Source organism: Phyllostomus hastatus, unplaced genomic scaffold, assembly GCF_019186645.2.
Source record: "Phyllostomus hastatus isolate PE091 unplaced genomic scaffold, TTU_PhHast_1.1 phas_contig_210, whole genome shotgun sequence".
NCBI classification, from domain to species: domain Eukaryota; kingdom Metazoa; phylum Chordata; class Mammalia; order Chiroptera; family Phyllostomidae; genus Phyllostomus; species Phyllostomus hastatus.
The window spans coordinates 32688927-32710251 of record NW_025333737.1 but is presented as its reverse complement, the minus strand read 5'-3'; the positions used below and the strand labels follow the sequence as shown (position 1 = coordinate 32710251).

At 60.5% G+C, this 21325-nt stretch overlaps 3 protein-coding genes across 3 annotated transcripts in view; all 3 read left to right on the top strand.

The window, feature by feature from the left end:
- The window catches only part of MAP3K14 (mitogen-activated protein kinase kinase kinase 14), a 41189-nt gene extending 34080 nt beyond the window's left edge, over nt 1-7109 (top strand). The window contains exons 10-16 of the mRNA XM_045836539.1: nt 827-990; nt 1493-1643; nt 2908-3282; nt 3500-3606; nt 4016-4160; nt 5023-5123; nt 5472-7109. Of these exons, the coding sequence (XP_045692495.1) occupies nt 827-990; nt 1493-1643; nt 2908-3282; nt 3500-3606; nt 4016-4160; nt 5023-5123; nt 5472-5636 (1208 nt within the window). The 3' untranslated portion in view covers nt 5637-7109. The remainder of the gene's footprint in view (nt 1-826; nt 991-1492; nt 1644-2907; nt 3283-3499; nt 3607-4015; nt 4161-5022; nt 5124-5471) is intronic.
- A 7608-nt stretch (nt 7110-14717) lies between these two features.
- SPATA32 (spermatogenesis associated 32) lies at nt 14718-16423 on the top strand. Its single transcript, XM_045837120.1, has 2 exons — nt 14718-15702; nt 16307-16423. Exons 1-2 carry the CDS (start codon nt 14789-14791, stop codon nt 16389-16391), a joined length of 999 nt encoding a protein of 332 aa, XP_045693076.1. The 5' UTR covers nt 14718-14788; the 3' UTR covers nt 16392-16423.
- Nucleotides 16424-18263: 1840 nt separating this feature from the next.
- Nucleotides 18264-20990, top strand: LOC123817199 (EF-hand calcium-binding domain-containing protein 3-like). The gene is made up of 6 exons (XM_045836750.1): nt 18264-18381; nt 18494-18546; nt 19614-19757; nt 20125-20196; nt 20283-20403; nt 20672-20990. Exons 1-6 carry the CDS (start codon nt 18287-18289, stop codon nt 20988-20990), a joined length of 804 nt encoding a protein of 267 aa, XP_045692706.1. The 5' UTR covers nt 18264-18286.
- The last annotated feature ends 335 nt before the right edge of the window (nt 20991-21325 follow it).

Below are 21325 nucleotides of genomic sequence, written 5' to 3'. Positions count from 1 at the left end.
TTTGGCAACTACTGAGTTAAGTGGTATGGAAGGGAAAGAAAAAAAAAGGATTCTCGCCATTCCTCTTGCCCAGAGAGATAATCATGAATATTTCAGATAATTCCTTCCAGGTCTTTTGTTTTCTGTCCCTAGTCGAGGCCATTATAACCCAATCTTTCGCCCTGCTTTTCTCGTGTGTAGCATGAGGCGTAAAATTATTTCATTTTGGCGAAAGGAAGAACCACCCTTTCGACGTGGTGGTTTGTCGGGAATGGGCTGTGGCGGTCATTCCGAAGGTGCGAGTTGGGGGGTGGACACCTGCCCCCCACTTTAACCAAGTAACTTGGTTTTTTCTTGTTACAAAAATAAGTTCTTTTCTAACATGGTTGCGGAAAGTGGAGCCAAGCAAAAATGAAAACTAAAATACAGATCACCAGAAAACAATACCGTTGACATCTGGTATCAATCTTCTAGTCTTTCACGCACATACGTTTTCTATTTTTTTTTTTTCCACTTACTAAAATTTCAGGAACACAGTCCCGTTAACTAGTCTTCTGCAACCTCACGTTGAGTGTCCGGGCCCCTCCTCATTTTTAAAAAGCCCCGCGAGGGTTCGGCCCCAAGGGCAGAGCCCACACGCGGAGGCTGTGTTCTTCGCGCCGGCCCCCAGCAGAGCCCCCGACGCGGCTCGCCCCCAGCAGCTTCGAGGCCGAGGCTCTGTCTCTGCTTAAAGCACTTGATCAGAGACAGGTTCAAGGCGTCTCAGGAGCGGACTGGGGTGGTTGCTGTCCAAGCTCTCGCCTCTCAGAGGCCACTGGGGACTCTCCCGCCTCGCTCGCCCCCACAGGGGACTACATCCCCGGCACGGAGACGCACATGGCCCCGGAGGTGGTGACGGGCCAGCCCTGCGGCGCCAAGGTGGACGTGTGGAGCAGCTGCTGCATGATGCTGCACATGCTCAACGGCTGCCACCCCTGGACCCGGTACTTCCGAGGGCCGCTCTGCCTCAAGGTCAGTGGCGGCACCCGACACAGCCGCAGGGACAGCCGGCGGGGCCCCGGGCCCCAGCGGCAGGCTCGAGGTGGCCTGGCACTTTAGCGGCTCTTCAGCGGCGGCAGGTGGGAGCAGGGGGGCAGGAAGAGGCCTTATCACAAACGTGGGACCCTGACTAAAATCCGTGCCACCCAAATCTGAGGGCCCAAGGGCAGAGCCCGGGTGAGGGGGCTCCCTGAGTTCCTGGCAGGTCCACACCTGGGCCCCCTCTGCCTGCCCCCTCACAGGCTGGGCCTGGAGGTCCTGGGCGACCCGCTGCCTGACCCGGGCCAGTCCTCCCTCGCCCCCTTTCTCCCTCTTCTGGGAAAAGGCCCAGCCCCCTCTCCCCCCCAGGCCCCTCCAGTCCTTGTGACCAACCGCAGCGCCGCGGGGCGGGGGCAGCAGGGAGAAGCAAGAAGAGAAAGCTGGCTGCGGGGAAGCGAGGGGAGGCGGGCCTCACAGGTTGCCTTTTGCCCCCCAGATTGCCAGCGAGCCCCCGCCCGTGCGGGAGATCCCGCCCTCTTGCGCCCCTCTCACCGCGCAGGCCCTGGAGGAGGGGCTGAGGAAAGAGCCGGTCCGCCGCGCGTCTGCGGTGGAGCTGTGGCGGAAGGTCAGCCTGGCGCTGCAGCACGGTGAGAGCCCCGCGCCGGCGGAGGGGCCCGAGAGCCTGCGGGGGTAGCGCGGTGGTCACGGTCAAGGTGTCGACCTGTCCGAGCCTCAGTTTCCCCGTGTAGAACACGGCGATGACCCAGCTTCAGGCTGGTCGGCAAGACCGAGGCGAAGCGAACGGAAGTGCGTCGTACCGTGCAGAGGCAGCGCGCCCAGGAGATGGGGGGACCGGGGTCACCCCGAAAGGGGCTCCCACTCATTAGGGATCAGAGAATGTTCAGCAAAGCCAGCTGTCACTCTCTGGCCGTTTGAGGGGGGGGACCCGGAAGTTGGCAGCACCAAGTGTTGGGAGCGTGCGGGGGGCGGGACAGGAGCCCCCGGCTCTGCTGAGGGCACCCCACCACAGCCTGGGCCCCAGCACTGGGGCAGACATCCGACGGCCTGGGAGCCACACTCCACTCAGGGGCACCCGCCAAAGGAATTCCCACCAGACCCACACGGGGGTTCGCGGAGGACAGGCACCGCAGCGTCGTTTGCGGCAGGAGAGCGTGGGCGGTGGGCGTCCCGACCCCCCTGGAGGAGTGGAGAGGCCAGGGGTGGGGGATGCCCCACAGAGAACCACGCAGCAGCTAAAGCAACGCCATGTTCACAGAGCAGCCTGGCTGGCTAAAGCCACAGGGCTGGGAGAACAGGGGGCCCGCAGAGCAAGGCCTGCACCACAACGCCTTCTTTCTTAATTAAAAAAAAAGATAGATACATAGAAATGACAAACACTTTGCAAGAACAAGATCAACCCCAGAACGGCACATTGAACGTAACGGAACGTTACCTGGCAGGTGGGCAGGGGAGAGACGGTGCTTACGGGGGTGGAGAGAGAAGACTGCCACCCCCGACCCCAACCATAAACACAAGTTATGAGGATGGGCTGGGGGGCTGTCTGCCGCCCCCTCCAGAGAAACGGGCCTTTAGGGGGGAGCCCTGAGTTGGTGTTACCCCGGAACAGTTTTTACATCTTCCCCTGACTGTGGATAGTAACAAAGTCCTTCTCTGGAGCCCACTCTGTCACGTTTCAACTTGCTGCCGTGACCCAGGAGGAAAGTGGAACGGAGACCAGGAGTCCCATCCTGCTCCCAGCATGGGAGGCCACCGAAGGGAAGGGAACAGGCCTCCTCCCGGGTGTGTCCCTCAGCGAGGCGAGAGCCCTTCCCGGCGGCTCAGGAAGGGCCCCCCGGTCCAGCGGAGCCTGCGCGGCCCACCCCCCTCACCGTGCTACTCTCTGTTTTCCAGTGGGGGATCTGAAGAGCCCCTGGAAGGGGGACTGCAGAGAGCCCGGCCGTCCGCCCTCGCAGCACGCCCGCCCGCCACCAAGCCCGGCCCGCTCTGACCAGGTCCTTCCAGCCCAGCCGGGGGAGCTGCCCCCGGACGCCTGGGGGCCCCAGCCAGCCGAGGACACCACAGGCGGGGCCCCCAAGCTCCAACCTCCGCTACCTCCAGACCCCCCTGAGAGAAACAAGTGTCCGAGCCTGACGTGGGGCAAGGAGGAGTCCGGGATGTGGGAGCCCTTGCCTCTGTCCTCCCTGGACCCAGCCCCCGCCAAAAACCCCAGCTCGCCGGAACGGAGGGCGACCTTCCCGGAGCAGGAGCTGCAGCAGCTGGAAATAGGTGCGGGCGCGGCGGCCTCGGGGTCCCCAGGTCTCTGGGCCCCGCCACGGCCTGGGCTTCCTCCTCGTCCCAGCCAGTGTCCCAGCCAGCGTGGGTTCTCTCCCAGCTCCTTCCCCGGGGATCCGCGCCCACCACCCACCCGCCTGCGCAGGAGGAGCCCTGACAACACAGCCGGACCCTCCCCGTTTTTCATGGCATCTTCCGCTTTTTTCTGCAGAATTATTTCTGAACAGCCTGTCCCAGCCCTTCTCTCTGGAGGAACAGGAGCAGATCCTCTCGTGCCTCAGCGTGGACAGTCTCTCCCTGTCAGACGACAGTGAAAAGGTGAGTCAGCCATGGGCCAAGCGCCGGGGCATGGAGCAGGGCACAGAGCGGGGCACAGAGCGGAAGGAGGGGTCCTCACTGAGGCGGGGAGTTTGGGTTTCTCCGAGTGAGACGGCCCATCTCCGTCTCCGGCACACCTGGGAACGAAGGGACGGTGTGGCTACTGGGGATGCTGGGGAGGGACACTTGGGTCTCGGTCCCCACAGAAACACTCCTCACCCTCTTCTGGTTCCCGGGGCCCCTCCTGACCTCAGCTCCCTGCTTAGCCCCGAAAGTACCCAGCAGAGCCCTGCACCAGCCTAGGACAAGAGCAGTCCCTCACCGCAGGGGCGAACCCAGGGCCCCTTTGCCCGAAAGCAGACCAAGGCCAGAGCCCAGGGCCTGAGTCTGGCCACCCTTGTTGTTCCAGAACCCGTCGAAGGCCTCCCAGAGCTCGCGAGACACCCTGAGCTCCGGCGTGCACTCCTGGAGCAGCCAGCCCGAGGCCCGCAGCTCCAGCTGGAACATGGTGCTGGCCCGGGGCCGGCCCACCGACACTCCGAGCTATTTCAATGGTACGGTCCGACCCCCACCTGCTCGGCAGCCCCCAGCACCTGGTCCACCCGGGGCTGGGGAGCCTGAGGGGTTTCCGTCTCCCTCCCTTCCTCTGGCACATGGGGCAGGGAGGGGGAGGCATCTGGCAGCCAGAACTTGAAGAACCTGGCCATTGAGCCATTTAGAGCAAAGGGCCTGATGGTCCTTTCCTGGCGGGGCGGAGGGACCGCGGCCCCCGAGGGCTGCCGATGGTGTCCGAGGTCGGGAGTCAAGAGTCTTGGCCGACAGTCAAGAAACTGAGCAATGAGCACCTTCCGAAGGGACAAGCATTCAAATCAGGAAGTCGGCCACAAGTTTGCTGGGATCCTGCTCTGGGATTTGGAGGCAGAAGTGGAGAAGGAACATACATGCACAGAACTTAGTTTTCAAGCTCGGTTGCATAAGTTCTGCTGTGATTCCAAGAGAACGAGGGTTTCATCAGCTCACAGCTCCACGGCCCTCCCCAGGGCCGGCGTGACTCAGGGCCTCAGGCCCGCGCCAGCAGGCCGGCGGCCGCGCCAGCAGGCCGGCGGCCGCGCCAGCTCAGGGAACATCGCACTCTTAAGTTGCCTGCAGTCTAATTTAAGAACCTTTTTCTCCAGTTCCTTTCTGCTGTGTGTGCACCCTGGGGTGCTACTTCCCCACAGAAGCTAACCTTAGCGCCTGCTTTGTGCGCAGGCCACATTCTGGGGCGGACAGGGAAGTGGCTGGAAGGGCCAGCGGGCACGTCACCTCGGCCACAGCATCTGTGCAGCCTCCCTGCCACCGGCCGCTTCCCTCGGCTCGGGGCTCCCTGGAGAGCCGGTGGCTGCTCTCCTGACCGGCCCCGCGCTTGTCTTCTAGGCGTGAAAGTCCAAATACAGTCTCTCAATGGCGAGCACCTGCACATCCGAGAGTTCCACCGGGTCAAGGTGGGAGACATCGCGACCGGCATCAGCAGCCAGGTAAGGGGCAGGTACACGCTCGGGGACGGAGTCCCAGAAGCCAGGGCACCTGGCCCAGCCCTCCTAGAGGAAGGTGTCTGAAGTAGAAATGGGCCCGTAGACACCAGTTGGCCTTGGGTGTCCCCCGGGGCTCAGGGCAAGACCGGCCGTGGTAACTGAGGGGTTCTCGGGACCCCCGCTTGGCCCAGGTGGAAGGCGGAGGATGCCCTCGGGGCTGCCTGCTTGTCTGGAGGGAGGCCTCTCCCCGTGCTGGGCGAGGCCAGCGGCTCTGTGCTTCCGGGCAGCTTCTCCGTCCTCCCAGCGGGCTCCAGGCCACCGTCTCAGGCCCACTGCTCTGCTCTGCCCCAGATCCCAGCTGCAGCCTTCAGCTTGGTGACCAAGGACGGGCAGCCTGTACGCTACGACATGGAGGTGCCAGACTCGGGCATCGACCTGCAATGCACCCTGGCCCCAGATGGCAGCTTCGCCTGGAGCTGGAGGGTCAAGCACGGCCAGCTGGAGAACAGACCCTAGCCCAGTCCTGCGCCACCGGCTCCACTCAGCCAGCAGCGGCCACCCTCGGTGCCCAGTGCTGCCGCCGAGACTCGGGCTCGGGCTGCTCCCAGGGACCCGGGCAGTGGGACCGGGGACAAAGCGGGCACCGGCAACACGCCTCCCGGGATTCCCCGCCCGTGTCCTGCCTCACCCACCGGGAGAACACCCCGTGCCCGTGTGAGCAGGAGGAGGAGGAGGAGGAAGGCAGGAGGCCTCTTCCCACAGGGAACGGAGAGGGTCTTCTCCGCCCTGGTCTGAAGAGCCTGGCCTGACCCCTTTGCGTCAGTGACCGCTTACCACCGGCAGTCAGGGGAGAGCAGGTTCCGGCTCGGGTGGGGGAGGGGCAGGCGAGCCCCTAGGCCCCCAGGCAGGTGTGAGTGTGTCGGGGTCGAAAGACCTGCACCCTGGGTCGGAACAGGGCCAGGCAGTGGGAGTGCCTACCCTTGGACAAAGAGGGGGCCCTCTGACCCCCCTTCCTGGCCTTGCCTGGCCATCCGCCCCTTTTAGACCCAAGAACTGTCCGACAAAGTTGGGGCGGGGCGGGGGGAACGCCTGACCCCGGGACGTCTCCCTGGGAGCGGACGCCACACTGGCCGTGGCGTTGCGACACAGGTCCTGCGCTGGACTCAGCATCAGCGAGGGGCCAAAGCAGGTGTTTGAGTGACACAGTTCTCAGTCCCCAGGGACACGCCCCTGACTCTCTGGCACTCAGTCCCCTCATCTGTGAAAGCGAGGGGCGAGTGGCCTGGGACCTCCCGACGGGAGGCGTCTGCGGACAGGGCAGACCCCCGGGAGAGAGAGCAGCAGGTGGGGGCGCTGCTGCTCCCCGAGCCATGGTCTTCCACATCTTGCATGCCAGCTTCCTAAGCCACAGCCCGGGCATCGGGCCCTCACTGACCCTACCCTGCCCCTGGTCACAGGGGCGCTGCCAGCTGCACTTTGCACTCTGATGACCTCAAAGCACTTTCTTGGCCGCCCTCCCAGAGGGCGGGTCTGTGGTTCTGCGTGACCGCAGGCAGACTAGGAGATGGGGTGCAGGGACCCGTCTTGACCCGTCTCCACACATGTGACCCAAATATCCCAATCTCTTTGAGAGGAAGCCCCCCCCCACCTCCATTCCTCTCTGTTGCCCCAGTCCAGCCTTATATCTGGGGGAGGGGGAAGCTGATTGAGACTCATGTAGCATTAATCAACTGTGAATTGTTGTGGGTGAAGGGGCCTGCGAGAGTCCTCCTTGGGAAGAGCTTGACCCCGTGACTTGCCAAGGTGCCTTCTGTCCAGCTGTCCCCGTGGAGCCACGCCGCTCCCCAGGGAAAGGCCCCGGCCCCCAGCACCCCGGGAAGAACTGCAGCCCTGCCGCCGCGGGGCTGGAGTTGCAGAGACCTCTGTAAGCAATCAAGTTCTGTAAGCAATCAAGTTCTGTAAGCAATAAAGTTCGGTTAATGACATGTATTTGGGCCGTGGCTGCCTCCACTCTCGTCCGCCCGCTGGCCGAGACTCCGATCCCAGCAGCTGCTTCCCTTGACCTTCACGCTGGCACCGTGTCAGATCTGCCCCTTGTTGGGGGCACTGGCAGTTTTCAACCCTCGACTGGGGCTGCTTTTCCCACACTCCCAGTGGGTGCGTCCAGTCCCACCTCTGAGCTACCCACTCAGACCAGTCGGGCAAGATGCCCCACCTGGCCGGCGGCAGCAGGGACGTCCCTGCCCGACACTGCCAGGCCGAGGGCAGGAACACGACCACGGAGAGAAGGCCCGGGCACTGACCAGGCCTGGACAGTGGGGCCCATGCATGTCCAGAAAGGGCCTGCCCCACCCACTGCCCCGTCCCTGAGGCCAGGCCTCCAGGGCACTGACCCGAGAGGAGTAGACCTGGACTCCCAGCCCTTCCAGCCCCCTCCTGCATGCCTGCATTCGGTCAGAGATGGCTTCTCAGAGTGGGTACCTTGGTCACCGGACACAGGCCTGAGGCGGGGGGGTGCCTGTGTCATCTGGCTCCACACCCCCTGAAGCCGTACACGTGTATGTGTGTGTGTGTGTGTGTGTGTGTGTGTACGCGTGCACACGGGGACCTGCATGCACACCTTGGGGTAAATGCCGGAGGTTCAGTGGGTTCTCCGAGGGGTCCTGGGCACACGGAAAGGGCAGCGGCTTTGTGCCAGTGCGCCCAGGGGAGGTGCAAGGACCCGCCCAGAAGAGCCCCGGCTTAGCCGGGCCGCGGTCCCCACCGCACCGCGCTGGCTGCAGAGGAGCGAGAGCCGCTGAGAGGGGTCTCCAGAGAGGGGCTCCAGCTGCTGAGCCAAGTGGGGCCGCCCTCCCCGGAGGTTGCCCCCCAGAGGCCGCTGCCACCCAAGCGCCGCCGGAAATCCTAAGCGCTGGGCCCAGCCGGCGGGACTTGCTGTAGAGACGTCACAGAGGCGGCGACATCACAGACGCGGGCGCCCCCGCATCTCCACCTCCCCTCGCTGTCCCCAACCAAAGGGCACAACTGGAGGCAGAGAGGCACCAGCCACCACCCCTCTCCACACCTCCCGCACAGAGCCGCCTCGGTCAGCATGGGGGTGACAGGTGGGAGCGGGCGGGCGCGCGGCAGGGAGGGGCGCGGAGGGACGGCGGGGGCAGGGACCAGGCGGGAAAAGGTGAAAGGGAGGGGGCGGGGCGCGGAGGGGGCGGGGATTCGGCCTCCGGCCCCTGCCCCCGCTCCTCCAGCCCCTGGCGCCTGAGGAAGGGTGACTCCAGCGAAAGCGCTCGCGGTCCCTGCAGGGGCGGCTGCTGCCCTAACTCCCACGCCTAGCCTCGGCCCTCCGCGGTGCACGAGCGTGCGTGTGCACGGGCACGGAGGCACAGCTTGGGATTAAGGCCGCAGATACAGAGGGCTCTTGCCCAGGGGTTCCTGGCACGCCTAAAGAGTAGTGGCCTTGTGCCCGGGGAAACAACTCATGAATTATCCAAACTTCAGATAACCGCTAAAATCACGTCCAGTCGTCCCTGGCTGACACTTGGAAATTTTGCAGAAAGCAAAAAAGCAACCCACTTCAACGTATGTCCGCTGAGCACCTCTGCTGTGCTTTGCACTCTTCTCTGAACCAAGTAACGAAGACGTTTGCCCCTCGAGGCCCTGGGTCTCCCCTACCACCCCACCCCACCCCTGTTTCTAATCATGGGTGCTCCGATCCCTGCTGAAACTAGGACCTGCTCTCCCCGCGGAAGACATACACAGGCCAGCATTTATAAAAACGTGTGAAAAACCACCAACCCGAGAGCAGCTGATCCCCTCTCCCAAATTTTGGGGATGACAAACGTATACCACATTTACTGCACCTCCTTCAGGGCTTACTCCCGCGCCGGCCAGGGGCCAGGCCCCGGGTCAGAGGGGCCGACTCCAAGTTAAATGTAGGTCAGCGATAGCGCCTGCCTCCGGGCCCACCTCCAGCTCCCGGGCCGGAGGAGAACCAGGAAGAGGCGCAGCTGCAGCTTCCTCCTCCTCTGCGGCGCCTGGCCCTTCCGAGCACCCACGACCCCGACACCAAGGCCCAGGCCGCTGCGAGACACGCAAGGAATAGTCAGGGTTGAGCCCCAGCTGAGCAGGGAGCTCATGCTCTTGAGAGCTCCAGCCACTCCGCCTGAAGACACGAGAGGTGTGTCAGCCCCACGTGAAAGCACGGAGTACGTACATATCCGACGTGCACCCTCCCCCGACCAGCAGGGACCGAGCCCCGGGGGGCGTTTGCCAAGTGTGGCAAGGTTGGAAAAGTTACTATGATGAAAGGCGAAAACACCAGGGAGAGGAGAGGTGTTCCACTCATTTTAATGTTGGATAAAGACCCTGCACAAAAGTGTCCCAGGGCAATAAACGAGAAACAGTTGTTTGGTGGAGCGCTCAGGCCGTTGGCAAGGGAAGAGCAGCTGACATCACCCGCAGACAAACCGCTTCGATAAGTCTAAGTGTCGTGAACGTGGGTGAAGAAACAGAGGAAGGCGAAAAGGAAGGGCAAGCAGCTGCTCTTGGCAGCCGCCGTCAGGCCACAGCTGTCCAGCAGGCCAGGCCTGAGGAACAAAAAAAAAAAAAAAGGAAGCCCAGTTCAGGAGGCCCCTCGAGACACCCAAGGACACAGAAGAGCACTCTAAGGACCAGCTGTGTGCAAAGCACTCAGCACTGAGTGCCGGCAGGGAGCAAGGCCTGGGCCTGCGTTGCCTCTGGAGGTGGGAGGTGCGGAGGGCGGCAGCGGGGGTGCAGAAGAGCCGGTGCACAAGGTCAGCATCCGCAGGAGGGAGGTCAGGAGGGAGGTGGGGTCACAGGCGACCCGGGTTTCTAATCTGGGCGATAGGATGACGGGTGAATGAGGAGGAAGGGGAGGTAAAGAGAGGAGAGATTGCGAAGGAAGATGGGCCGGGCATGCAGAACCGCATTGGCCACCCTGCAGTCTGGGCACACGGGGTGAACTTGACCGCAGGGTTTGGCGAGGCGAGAGAGAGGAAGTGCTCATGTCTTCGCACAAACTTCTGCTGAGCATCACCTTGTGCCAGACTCTGTGACGGGGCCAGAGGTGCAAGGTGAGTAACACACCTCTAACTGAGGGTCAGCAGGAGGCCATGCACTCAGATGGAGGTCTGCAGGGGTCGTGAGGGGGCGTGGTCACTGGAAGAGGAGCCCCTAGCCCAGGTGGAGTCCAGAAGGGCTCCAGGAAGAGGTGAGTCCTGAGCACCTTCACGTCAGGACACAAGGGGGTTCCAGAGAGAGGAGACTGCTCAGCTGGGCCTCTGGCCAGGGAGCCTCTCTTCCCCCCTCCCTCCCCCCCTCTCCCCACCCCCCTTCCCTTCCTCTCTCTCTCTAAAAGCAATGAAAAAATGTCCTCAGGTGAGGATAAAACAAAAAAATTGTTTAAATGGGCAAATTTTATGTTATATATATTTACCACAGTAAAAAAAAAATACAGGGACTGAATAGCCCTGTATCTATTTTTTTAAAAGATTTTATTTATTTATTTTTAGAGAGGGAAGGGAGGGAGAAAGAGAGAGAAACATCAATGTGCGGTTGCTGGGGGTTATGGCCTGCAAGCCAGGCATGTATCCTGGCTGGGAATTGAACCTGCGACACTTTGGTTCGCAGCCCGAGCTCAATCCACTGAGCCAGGGCTATGCCCTGTATCTATTTTTGAAAGTTGAATTTGTAATTAATCTTCTCCAAGGAAAGTCCAGGCACAGGTTCACAAATTCCACTCGTGAATTCTACCAAACAAAGAGGAAAAGGACACCAATTTTACACAAACGCAGAAAACTGAAGAGGGAATACTTCTCAATTCATTCTATGAGACCCTCATTAATCTAATATCACAAATCCCGACAGAGACATTACAGGAAAAGAAAATGACACACTAGAATACCTCGTGAACGTGTATGTGAAAATTCTAAAAATAAGTTAGCAAATCAAATTTAACAGTGTATAAAAGGATCTAATAAGGTTTATTCCAGGAACACAAGATTGATTTGATATTTGTTAAAAATCAATATAGTTTACCACAAAAAGGATTATGAACAGAATAACATGTGAACGTACTCATATGTTAACATATATGACCTGCAATGTTAACAGAATATAAAATTAAAACCACATGATCATCTAAGTAATGTAGAAAAATCATCAGCCCTGGCTGGCATAGCTCAGTGGATTGAGCTCGGGTTGTGAATCAAAGTGTCGCAGGTTCGATTCCCAGTCATGGCACACGCCTAGGTTGCGGGCCACAACCCCCAACAACCGCACATTGATGTTTCTCTCTCTCTCTTTCTCCCTCCCTTCCCTCTCTAAAAAAGTGAATAAATAAAATCTTTAAAAGTTTTTTTTATTAAAAAAAAGAAAAATCAAACAATCCAACATCGCTTCCTAATTCAAAGCTAAATAAACTAAGAAGGAAACATTGTCTACCCAATAAAAGTCACCTGTGAGGAAAACTACCATTAATGCTATACTTGACGGTGCTCCCGGAGCTCAGGCACGAATCAAGATGCCTTCCCTCTGCTCCATCCCACGTTGCGCTGGAGACTGTTCAATAAGGCAAGAAAAGGAAATGAGGAGACATCCAGATTGGAAAGGAAGAAGTAAAACAGTCTTGAGTCACACACATTACTGTTCATGTAGAAAACCTTCTGGAATCGGTAAAAAAAATAAATAAATAAAACTAGAACTAACAGGATTTTAGGACGGCTGTGAGATACAAGATCAGTACATTTCTGCAGACTAGCAGCCAGCAATCGGAAATCGGAATCGCTTCGCGTACGGCAGAATGTCACAGAAGCCCCAAGTTTCGTCAGCCCCAAGCTTTTGTCTCCAACCCCTGGTGCCGCTGGGAGGCCCACACCATAATTAGTTCTCCGGTCCACACCCCGTCACTGTTTATGGGAGGGGTAAGGCTGCGGATGTTGATCCCATTGCCAGGGAAACTCTGTAAACAAGCAAGGAAGGCTGCGAGGCCAGTCGGAAGCGCGGGGAGGAGCGGCACTTGGTAGAGTTGGATATGAAGAGTCAGGTGGGGAGAAAGCCAAGGGAACGTGGTCGTCTCAGGGATCGAGGAGGTGGCTGCCCGTCCACGGTGGCGCGCACACTCTCCTAGCCCAGCGACCAGCCAGCGGATCCAGGATCCCGAGGCCCAGGCTGAACACGGACGCACCCTATCCCGGCCCTAGGACCAGCCAAGCAAGGGTCCTCCTCAGCTTCTGCATCTCCAGGAAGAGGCCACAGCACATTCCGATCCTCCTAATATTATCCCGGGAGCAATTCTTCTCAGCCAGAGCCAAGACTGTCACTTCCTGCCACGCTCCGGCCTCTCGGGGACCCGGCTTGCTCATTGCCATGATGACCTCACTATCAACCTCTGTCCACTCCCCTGGGAAGCAAAGAATGGGACAGCCTGGTGCCTCGCACCACCGAAGCACGAGAGATGCAAGATTCCAAGGGCAGACCTGGGGTGGGGAGGCCTCCTAGGGAGTCAGACCCCTCTGTGGAGGGATTGCACAGGCTCACAAATCACCAGACCCGTGTCAGCACCACCTCAGAACAAGCACCTGGGGGTGGGAACCCTGGCTGACCCCAGGGTGACGGGGGTGAGAAGCCAGTGAAAGGGAGGTTGGACTTCAGGACGGGAGGGGCCGGGGTGAGTGGCAGATCTGAAGCCCGGCCAGAGAAAGTGGAGAAGGGGACAGAGGAGCAGGCATGTGGGGAGGCAAGCAAGCGTCACGAGGGCATGACAGGGAACCCCACACAGCTCCGGGCTCTGGGATGGGACAGCACGCAGGGCAGGGCGGCTGCGCTTCCTGGATCCAGTCTGCACTCCAGTGCTGACTTCCTGAATGATGCACTGAAGGATCTTGGGAAGCAAACCTCTTTTTTGTGTGTGGAATCAATGAGATGAAGCACCGAAAGTGCCCATCACAGTGTCTGAGTTAGTAGCACTCAGTAAATGGGAGTGAGCACCGCTAGCACTCACCTGTGTGGAGGGCCAGCACGGGCCAGTGTGAAGAGTGGAGGGGGACAGACACGGAGGACTGGACTGGTGACACTGGCTAGGGACAGCGAGGAAACGAGGGTTACGATGGGAGACGGAACGGCACGTGGTTTAAGGGGAGGGACAGGGAGGGAGGGACGGGGTGGCTGAAGCATCCCCACCAGCCTGGGCTCCAGAACCCCTCAGGGATCGGTCCCCGCGCCCCCCCTCCCAACGTCGCTCCCCTGCCCTCATCTCCTTCTCTCCGCCAGGTGCCAATGGATTTCCCTGCTGTACCAAGGACTCAGTGGACATTATAGACACACAGTGAGAACCAGCCCCCCATCATCGACAGACCTCTTCCCCACCTTCCAGGACCACCAACCCTTACCGCCCCCCACCACTGCCAAGTTTTCATGTCCCCCCAACCCAGGATCTCCCTCCATCTTGCCTGTTTTCAAAATCTCCCCAACGGTAGTATCCAGGCCCCAAGGCCATGGTGGGGGCAAGGGGTGCCATCCGCTCCAGCTTCTGCCTGCAGCCACCGACCTTGGAGGAAGACAGAGGAGTAGAGGGACACACCCGGGGACGTGGATGGGACCCGACCCCTTCGGTCCACCTTGCTCTGAGCACCGAGCCATCCAAGTTGGGGGTGGGAGGGCTGCTGAGGAAGCAGAGGGGGTTACACGGCTGAGCACTGAAGACAAGGACCAAGATGCCAGCGCACTCTCAACGAAAACTGACCTACACCCCCCTCCACACGCACATCTGCGGAGCAGGCTGGGGGCCAGGGTGGGGGGGCGGGGCTCTGGGCTTTTCCTTCTGCGAGGAGCCACTGTCTGGGCCCCAGTTCCCCGGTTCCCCGAGTGAGCTGCATGCAGTCCCTGGAACAACCAACGGAAGTGAAGATTCCTGGCCCTCACCTCCAGCCAGCTGCACCCCTCCTCGCGGGGAGGGAAGTGACCTGGCAAGCTCTCCGTGCACTTTGCAAACTCACTGCAGTTTGAGAACACAACTCCAGAGCTCTTGGGGTGGGGACGGTACATAAGCTGGGAGGGGGGCATCTTGCCAGCTCCTGTGTAAGGCAGGGGACCTCGTGGGCCCCAGAGGCCCCCTTCCCCCTGAAGCCAGCCCCCAACCCCATAGGGCCCTGTTACCTACTCTGTCTCCTTCTGTCTTAGGATTGACTTAAACCAACGCCAGTTCCAGCTGGGACAGAGGGAATATGAGCCAGAGGTATTGGTGGGCGGGGCCACCTCTTATGGGGGGGATGGTAGGCCAGGGGCAGGGTTCTTTGAGGCCAAGCCCATCTTCCTTATACTCTGTGACCAGCCCCTACTCTTGGCAATTCTGGGACCCTAGTACAAGGCCAATGTTGTCATGTGCACTCTCTGTCTCTCTCTCTCTCACACACACACACACACACACACACAGGCTCACACTGCCTTCCTGCCCCAGGCAGGTCTCTGCAAAGAAGCAAGTGTGGGGAAGGAAGTGAGCGGTGGTGGGTGGGGGTGGGGTAGGCGGGGGGGGGGGGGAGGGCAGAGCAGGGAGCTGGTGTCAGGGAGGACCTGAGGGGCAGGGGCCTCCTCAGCTTTCAGCTGAAACTTTTCAGCAGGAGGACAAATTACTAGAGCTGGAGCCCCCACATAAGATGGACCTGGACACAGAGCTGGAGGAGGAGGAGGAGGAAGAGGAGGAGGCAGAGGCTGTGCCACCGCTGGAGTGGTGCCTGGCACCCATGCTCAAGCCTGAGGCCAAGCTGAGCTCCAACTTGGAGGCCGGCAACGAAGACCTGGAGGAAGAGAGGTACAGAGTAGAGCCCATCCACCCCTACATGGAGGAGCCGCTGGAGGACGACACCCACCAGCTGGGCTACCCAACTCCTGTGGAGGAGGAACCAGCCACCCCCTCCCATAACTCCATCCACGTGCAGACCTCCAAGCACCTCTTCTGGGCAGACAAGGTCACTCAGGCCTCAGAACAGAACCTGCAGCGGGAGACCAGCAGGCAGCTGAGTGAGAAGAGCATCAGCCCCCTGAACCAGGAGTCGGTCTCCAAGGACGCCCTGTGCTCCGAGAAGCCGCTCCAGAACCCCAGCACCCAGCCAGAGCTTCCAGACACCGGCTCCAGCCTGCCGTCGAGCACCCACTCCTCCTCCAGTCTCCCACCGGTCATCAGCCTGCAGGATGTGGTCAACTTGGCCACTTCCCTGGCCATAGCGTCCTCCAGCAAGGTGGACCTGTCCAGTTTGGAATACGTGATGAAAGGTCCCCAGCAGAAGTCCATGGAGCCCTGTCCAGCGCCGCCGCCCTCGGTGGAGAGTGCCACCCCTTGTGCCAAGGAGGAGCCAGAGCAGGAAAAGCCCCCTGAGTTGCTAAGGGAGCCACCAGAGAAACTGCTGGAAGCCGGGGAGCCAAAGAAAGTGTGCAAGCAGAAAGACAAGAACGAATTGCCCCTTCACCTTGACTTGAGCAAGCTGGGGTCCCAGAAGGCCATCATTGAAGGGAAAGTGACGTTCCTCCAGACCCCAGTCACGTCCTCTCCACCGACGAGAGACAGGAAAGAGTAAGCGAGGCTGGCACTCGGCTCCCCGCAAGAGGAGGCTGTGCCGGGAACCTGTGGGTGGGGAGTAGTGGGATGAGGGGCTGCTGGGTTGGGGGTGGAGTGAGCTCTGATTCTCAACCTCAGTGACCTCATAAAGGCTGGCGGAAACTAGGTTCCAGTGGACTGAGGCGCTCTGCCAAGGCCAGGGCCAGAGGCGACCTGGGGACCATGGAGAGTGAGCGCTCCAGGGCTCGGGCAGGGAGCTGGGTTCAAAATGGGGAGGGCCACGCTAAGCCAATAGGCCATTAGGAGGCTTCTCACCCAGAGGACAGATGGCCTCCCCTTGCCTGGAAATGCTCACGCTCGTGTCTGCCCAGCTGAGGACCTGGTGGCTCCAGCCCGGGCCCAGGACATGCCCATCGCGCGGCAGAAGAGGGAAGAGGGTCCTCCAGCACTCCTTGCTTCCCAGTGATGGATGCAGCCGGCAGATGCCAGCTGCCCATCAGGGCGCAACGGGACTAGGTCCTCTTCCCCTCGTGCCCTCCCCGGAGTGGCCTCGGGGCTCATCCCCTCTCCCCGGCCCTCCCACCGGGGCCCACGTGACACTCTCTCTTTTGCATTGCAGCCCGGGGCCAGGAACCAAGAAAGGGAGTCCATTATTGCTGAAAATCCATTTTAAGCTGTCGTCCCCCTCTTCCCCAGAGAAATAACTAGACGAGACCAATAAAGCCTCCAGTGCTGGCCCCCGACTGAGACGTTCGGTGCAGACCCTCTCGGGCCAGTGAGCTCACCTGGCAGCCGAGTCCCGGTTGCAGTTTTTTAGGGATGCCCCACCCCATTTTTTAGCTACCCCGGCCCCACCGGCCCCACCTGCCCCCGAGGGCTCCACCAGCCCTGTTTGCTCCACCTCACACACACTCCTGCCCAGATGTTCACACCAGCAACAGGCTCGTGACTGGTGCAGTCCAGGCTGCGGAGGACTCGGGGCCCTCTGTGAGGCTGCACTCTCTTAGGTTACAAAACAGGGCTTTCAGTCCTCTGCGGAGAGGAGAGCGTCTCCTGGGGGGGGGGGCGGGGCAAGCTAGAAGGCAAGCCTGAAGGGAGTTCTTTCTCCTTGCTTCTTTCTCCCCATGGGGAAGGTTTGGCAGGGGGAGGGGCAGGATCCAGGGGCTGGAAGCAGGGAAAGAATGAAACTGGAGGAATGGCCCTCCAGGGCCATTGAGTTGGAGTCACCTCGAAATGCAGGGCAGAGCCACGCGGGATAGCAATAAGAGCTTGCAACCCAGACACACGTGCGTGTGCGCACACGCCATCAGCTGACCGGAACGTCATACTGACGGGCACTCACGTCACACATCCACACGCAGAGCACGCTCCATACATTACATGCCATGCACACAAACGCACACCAACACAGACAGGTACTAAACACGCACACAAAGTGCACAAGCCTCCCCAGGTCAAGGGAAGGTGGACCATGCGGAGAGCATTCTGGGAGAGGAGAGAGATGGCCGCAAAGGAGGGAAGGGAATTCTGAGTGCAGGGCTGGCCATGGGCGTGAGGACAGAAGTCAGGGAGGGAGAGGGGGTGGCAGTGCCGTGGCCGACCTCGAGGGCCAGCCTACGCCCAGGCGCCCTGTCCAGTGGCAGCCCAGCCTTGCGGGGCCTCAAGAGCCTGGTCCGCCTTGAGAGGGGGCTGGGAGAGGGGAGTGAGGAAGGGGTGGTCAGTTAAGCATGGGCTAGGGGCTACAGGAGAAAGGGGCAGGCGGCTGGAAGGAGGGACAAGGAGGACATGCAGGGTGAGTGTCCAGGACGGGCTGGGCCAGAGGTGCCATCCAGCTGTTGGGACCCATCTTCACGAACTATTCTTCTCCTGTGGTTGTGGATTTGACCGTTGGGAGAAAGGAACCCTTTCCTCCCAGGGCAGCTGTGGTAAGACAGGCCACAGCCCACCTGGGGCTGGACCCCACCCTCCCACACCCTGACTTCAGGACTCGGGGGGGGGCTGGCTGCTTTCTCCCCCCGGGGCCTCTGCCTCCTGCCTTAGCTTCCAGAGTGGCGGTGCACATTCAGACACCTTAAGAGAGTCAGAAACTCAAAAGAGTAAAGCAGCAGGTTGCCCGGCAGAGAGTTGAGGGGGAGAGGGCGCCACTGCCAAAAGATCTTAAAATCCACCGCAAAGCCATCCTGGGCGCTCCGGGCCTGGGGCACTGGACCAGCCTTCGAGCCCGTGGCTCTGCCTTTCAGGTAGCAGAGGGCAGAAGACCAGGAGAGTCCTGGGGGCACAGAGAATGCACAGGTGACTAGGGCTAGGGGAGGGCCCACGACTACTATAAGCCACTGTCCCCCCTGAAGCCCCTGGACAGAGGACTGTGGGTGCACACGGCGGACGTGGGGGGTCCTGGGAGGAAGCCTGGTCCTGGGTCCCCTGGAATCTTAGCAATCTAGTGGGGAGTGTCTTCTCCCCGCCTCCAAGGCCTCCACCAAAGCCTCAAAAACTGCTCACGCGAGACCCGGGAGAGGGGCAGGCCGACAGGACGCACAACGGGAGGCCGCTGCAGTACATGGCCCCGCTGACCCAGAGAGAGCCAGCGGCTGCCGCGGCCATGGGGACCGAGCAGGCTTCACGGAAGTCCAAGGAGTTCAAAGACCTGGCCGCGGCCCATTTGATAGGGTCAGGCTCACATGCCGGGTCTCAGAGGTGAGGACAGGGGCTGGAGGCCAGGCACGGGGTGCTGGGTTTGGGGAAAGGCCTGCCTGGCCCCGGCACCGCCCTGCAGCAGGTGCGAAGGCCCTTCCAACCTCTTTCTCAGAAGCAGCTTTGCAGCCAGGAACCTGCCACCACTGACACCCCAGCAGCTGTCAGGTGAGGGCCCCATGGCTGGGAGCAGGGAGGAAAATGTGGGCAGCTCAGAGTAGACCTACGAGGGGTTGCCTGCCCAGAGGCTGGGATCACCAAGGAAAACAGCAGTTGTGTTGTAGCCTTCCCTCTGTGCGGGTCTAATTTGCTCGTCTCTACAACCCCAGGGTTCACTGGTGTGTGTGTGTGTGTGTGTGTGTGTGTGTGTGTGTGTGGCATGAGGATGAAGGGAGGGACGCATTGGTGAACAGGAAGGTATTTGGATGGCAGGTGGATGGATGAATGGATGGATGAACAGGATGGAAGAAGGAAGGGAAAAAGGAATATTGGGAGAAATGATGGAAAAAAAAGGAACCTGAGTCCCCAACACCCCTTGGGTCTGGGGTTGTAGAAGCTGGGATAGAAGAAACCCTTTGACATTTGAGGACCCCAGTGCCCCCCCAAAGATCATGCCTTGATATTGGTAGGGGTCCTGCAAAGCAGAATCATTTTATTCATCGATAATTTTCTGTCCACTGGCTGGCGTGGCTCAGCGGAGTGAGCACCGACCTGCAAAGTAAAAGGTCGCTGGTTCGATTCCCAGTCAGGGCACATGCCAGGTTGTGGACCAGGTTCCCCGTTGGGGGCGTGCGAGAGGCAGCCAATCGATATATCCCTCACACATCCATGTTTCTCTCCCTCTCTTTCTCCCTCCCTTCCCTCTAAATAAATACAATTTTTAAATAGGCATTGTCTGTGCCCGCGGCATGCCAGGTGCCAGCATTTTTGCCCCGTGACCAGACTCAGACTGCTGGAGCCCAAAGCCCAGCATGGCCCCTGCTGGTGGTGTGACCTTGGACATGAGTTTTGACTGATTTTCAGACAAACATGTCCACACATGAGTTTGGAGCAAGAAAACTGAATGGGCACCAAGCTGTCAACACAGCAGCCACGGTGGTTCTTTGTAGTAGAAGCGATAATGCCCAGGGGGTTGGAATGACCCAAGTCCTCAGTCCGCTCTGAGCTGGGGGGACAGGTCTCAGGGTTCCTAGGGGTGCGGCGCACCTTGTTGCTGCCCCTCTCCCTGCCCGCAGCGTTCCAGGATATCTTCGAGCTGTTCAGTTCCAGTCGGACGGGCAGCGTGGGCGTGCACAGCCTGCGAGCCGCCCTGCGTGCCGCCGGCATCCACCTGAGCCCCTGGGAGATACGCGAGGCCCTGCGGCAGGCAGACTTGGATGGTGGGTCCCCCATCCTCTGCCCTCTCTCCCTCTCCCGTCTCTAGCCCCCCTGGAGAACACCTCCCTTGCCCACAGAATCCCTAGCCTGGTCCTGTTTTAAAGTCTCTTCTTCCAGGAAGCCTGCCCTGATCGACGTGCCTACCCCATAACCTCTAGACACTTCTGCTGTGCTAATCCTCATTCTGGCCTGGGACTTCCCGCCGGCAAGGGCTATGTCTCCGAGGTCACCGTGGCCTCTCCTTTCAATGCCAGGGTTGACACTTGGCTTCGCTAATGGCTGGAACTTCCGGCCAGTCCCTAACGCTTATACAGTGTAGGCCTGCGGCAGGGGCAGGCACCCACAGCACCCCCTCCTCTCTCTTCCCAGGTGACGGAACTGTAGGCTTCGAAGACTTCCTGGGTGTCTTCACCAACAGCCACCGCCTCGCTCAGTACTTGGGTGAATGGTGGGGCTGGTGGCGCGGATGGATGGGCCCGGCCCCTGGGTGGCTCCCCCTCACCCTCCCCCATGTCCTTGGACACCAGGCCAAGTGAAAGACATCCAGGTCTGGGACCCCCAAGGCCTGCAGACCCTCTTCCTGGAGACGCTGTGCAAGCTGACGAGGCTGGGCTTTGTGCCCTACAAGTCAGTGCGGGAGGTGATGAGGTGGGCACCCATGTATCCAGCCCCAGGGCCCAGGATCGTGGGAAGCACCCTCTGCCCCATGCAGGGGTTCCCTGATGCACCTGCCCCAGAGAGGGGAGCCCTGAACTCTGGGTCAGTGTCCTGGGCCCCAACGAACCCCAGGCCACGCCCAAGTGGCGCCCAGCCCTGCTTTGGTTCCCCACCTGTGAGATGGGGCTGCGGGGAATGCGGGGGGTAGGGGGGTGTGGAGGCGGTGTCTGAGGCGGCTGCTCCACTTTTCCCCTTCCAGCTATTACTCCAAGAACCAGCAGGCCCTGCCGCTGACCCTCGGCTGCAGGGGCAGGTCGAGGGACCAAGGCTGCCCAGAGCGCAGCCACCGCGGCCTCAACTTCTATTGCCAGGCCGAGCGGATCAGCGGCCTTTCTCACGCCCAGCTGGCGAGCCTGCTGCACGGACTGCACAAAGCGGGTGCACCCCTTGGTGGGGCTGGGGGCACCCGCACGAGTGGGGACTCTCCCTCAGGCCCCATTCTTAGGACTGGCCCCTCCTTTCTCTCTTACTGGCTTCCCCACCCCAGGTTCCTACAGCCCTTACTCTCAGATACCTAAGTTGGCTCCGAGCTCCGAAGTGCGATTTCCCAAGTGGTACACCTCCGGACACCCCTGGCCCAGGACTCACCAGAGGCAGCGCGACCCAGGTGGAAGCACGAGGGAGGGGTGGGGGCGGGGCTGCGGGCGAGCACGTGTTTGCACGGTTGGGGGCGGGGCTAGCAGGCAGGGGCGGGCCATGCAGATAAGGGGCGGTAGGAAGCGGAACCGTAGAAGTAGGAAGGGGTAGGCACTAAGGCGGACTGAGGGAGAGCTAACCCAGCGTGTCCAACCCAAATAACTGGCTGAACCCTCCAGCTCCCGCAGGGTTCTCGAACCAGCCAGTAGAGGAGACG

Bases quoted from the DNA above. Each gene is read 5' to 3' on its own strand.
- SPATA32 (XM_045837120.1), top strand. From the start codon at position 14,789: ATGGACCTGGACACAGAGCTGGAGGAGGAGGAGGAGGAAGAGGAGGAG. The intron at 15,703-16,306 runs GTAAGCGAGGCT...TTTGCATTGCAG, and splicing joins CCGACGAGAGACAGGAAAGA to CCCGGGGCCAGGAACCAAGA.
- LOC123817199 (XM_045836750.1), top strand. From the start codon at position 18,287: ATGGGGACCGAGCAGGCTTCACGGAAGTCCAAGGAGTTCAAAGACCTG. The intron at 19,758-20,124 runs GTGGGTCCCCCA...CTCTCTTCCCAG, and splicing joins GCGGCAGGCAGACTTGGATG to GTGACGGAACTGTAGGCTTC. The intron at 20,404-20,671 runs GTGGGCACCCAT...TTCCCCTTCCAG, and splicing joins TCAGTGCGGGAGGTGATGAG to CTATTACTCCAAGAACCAGC.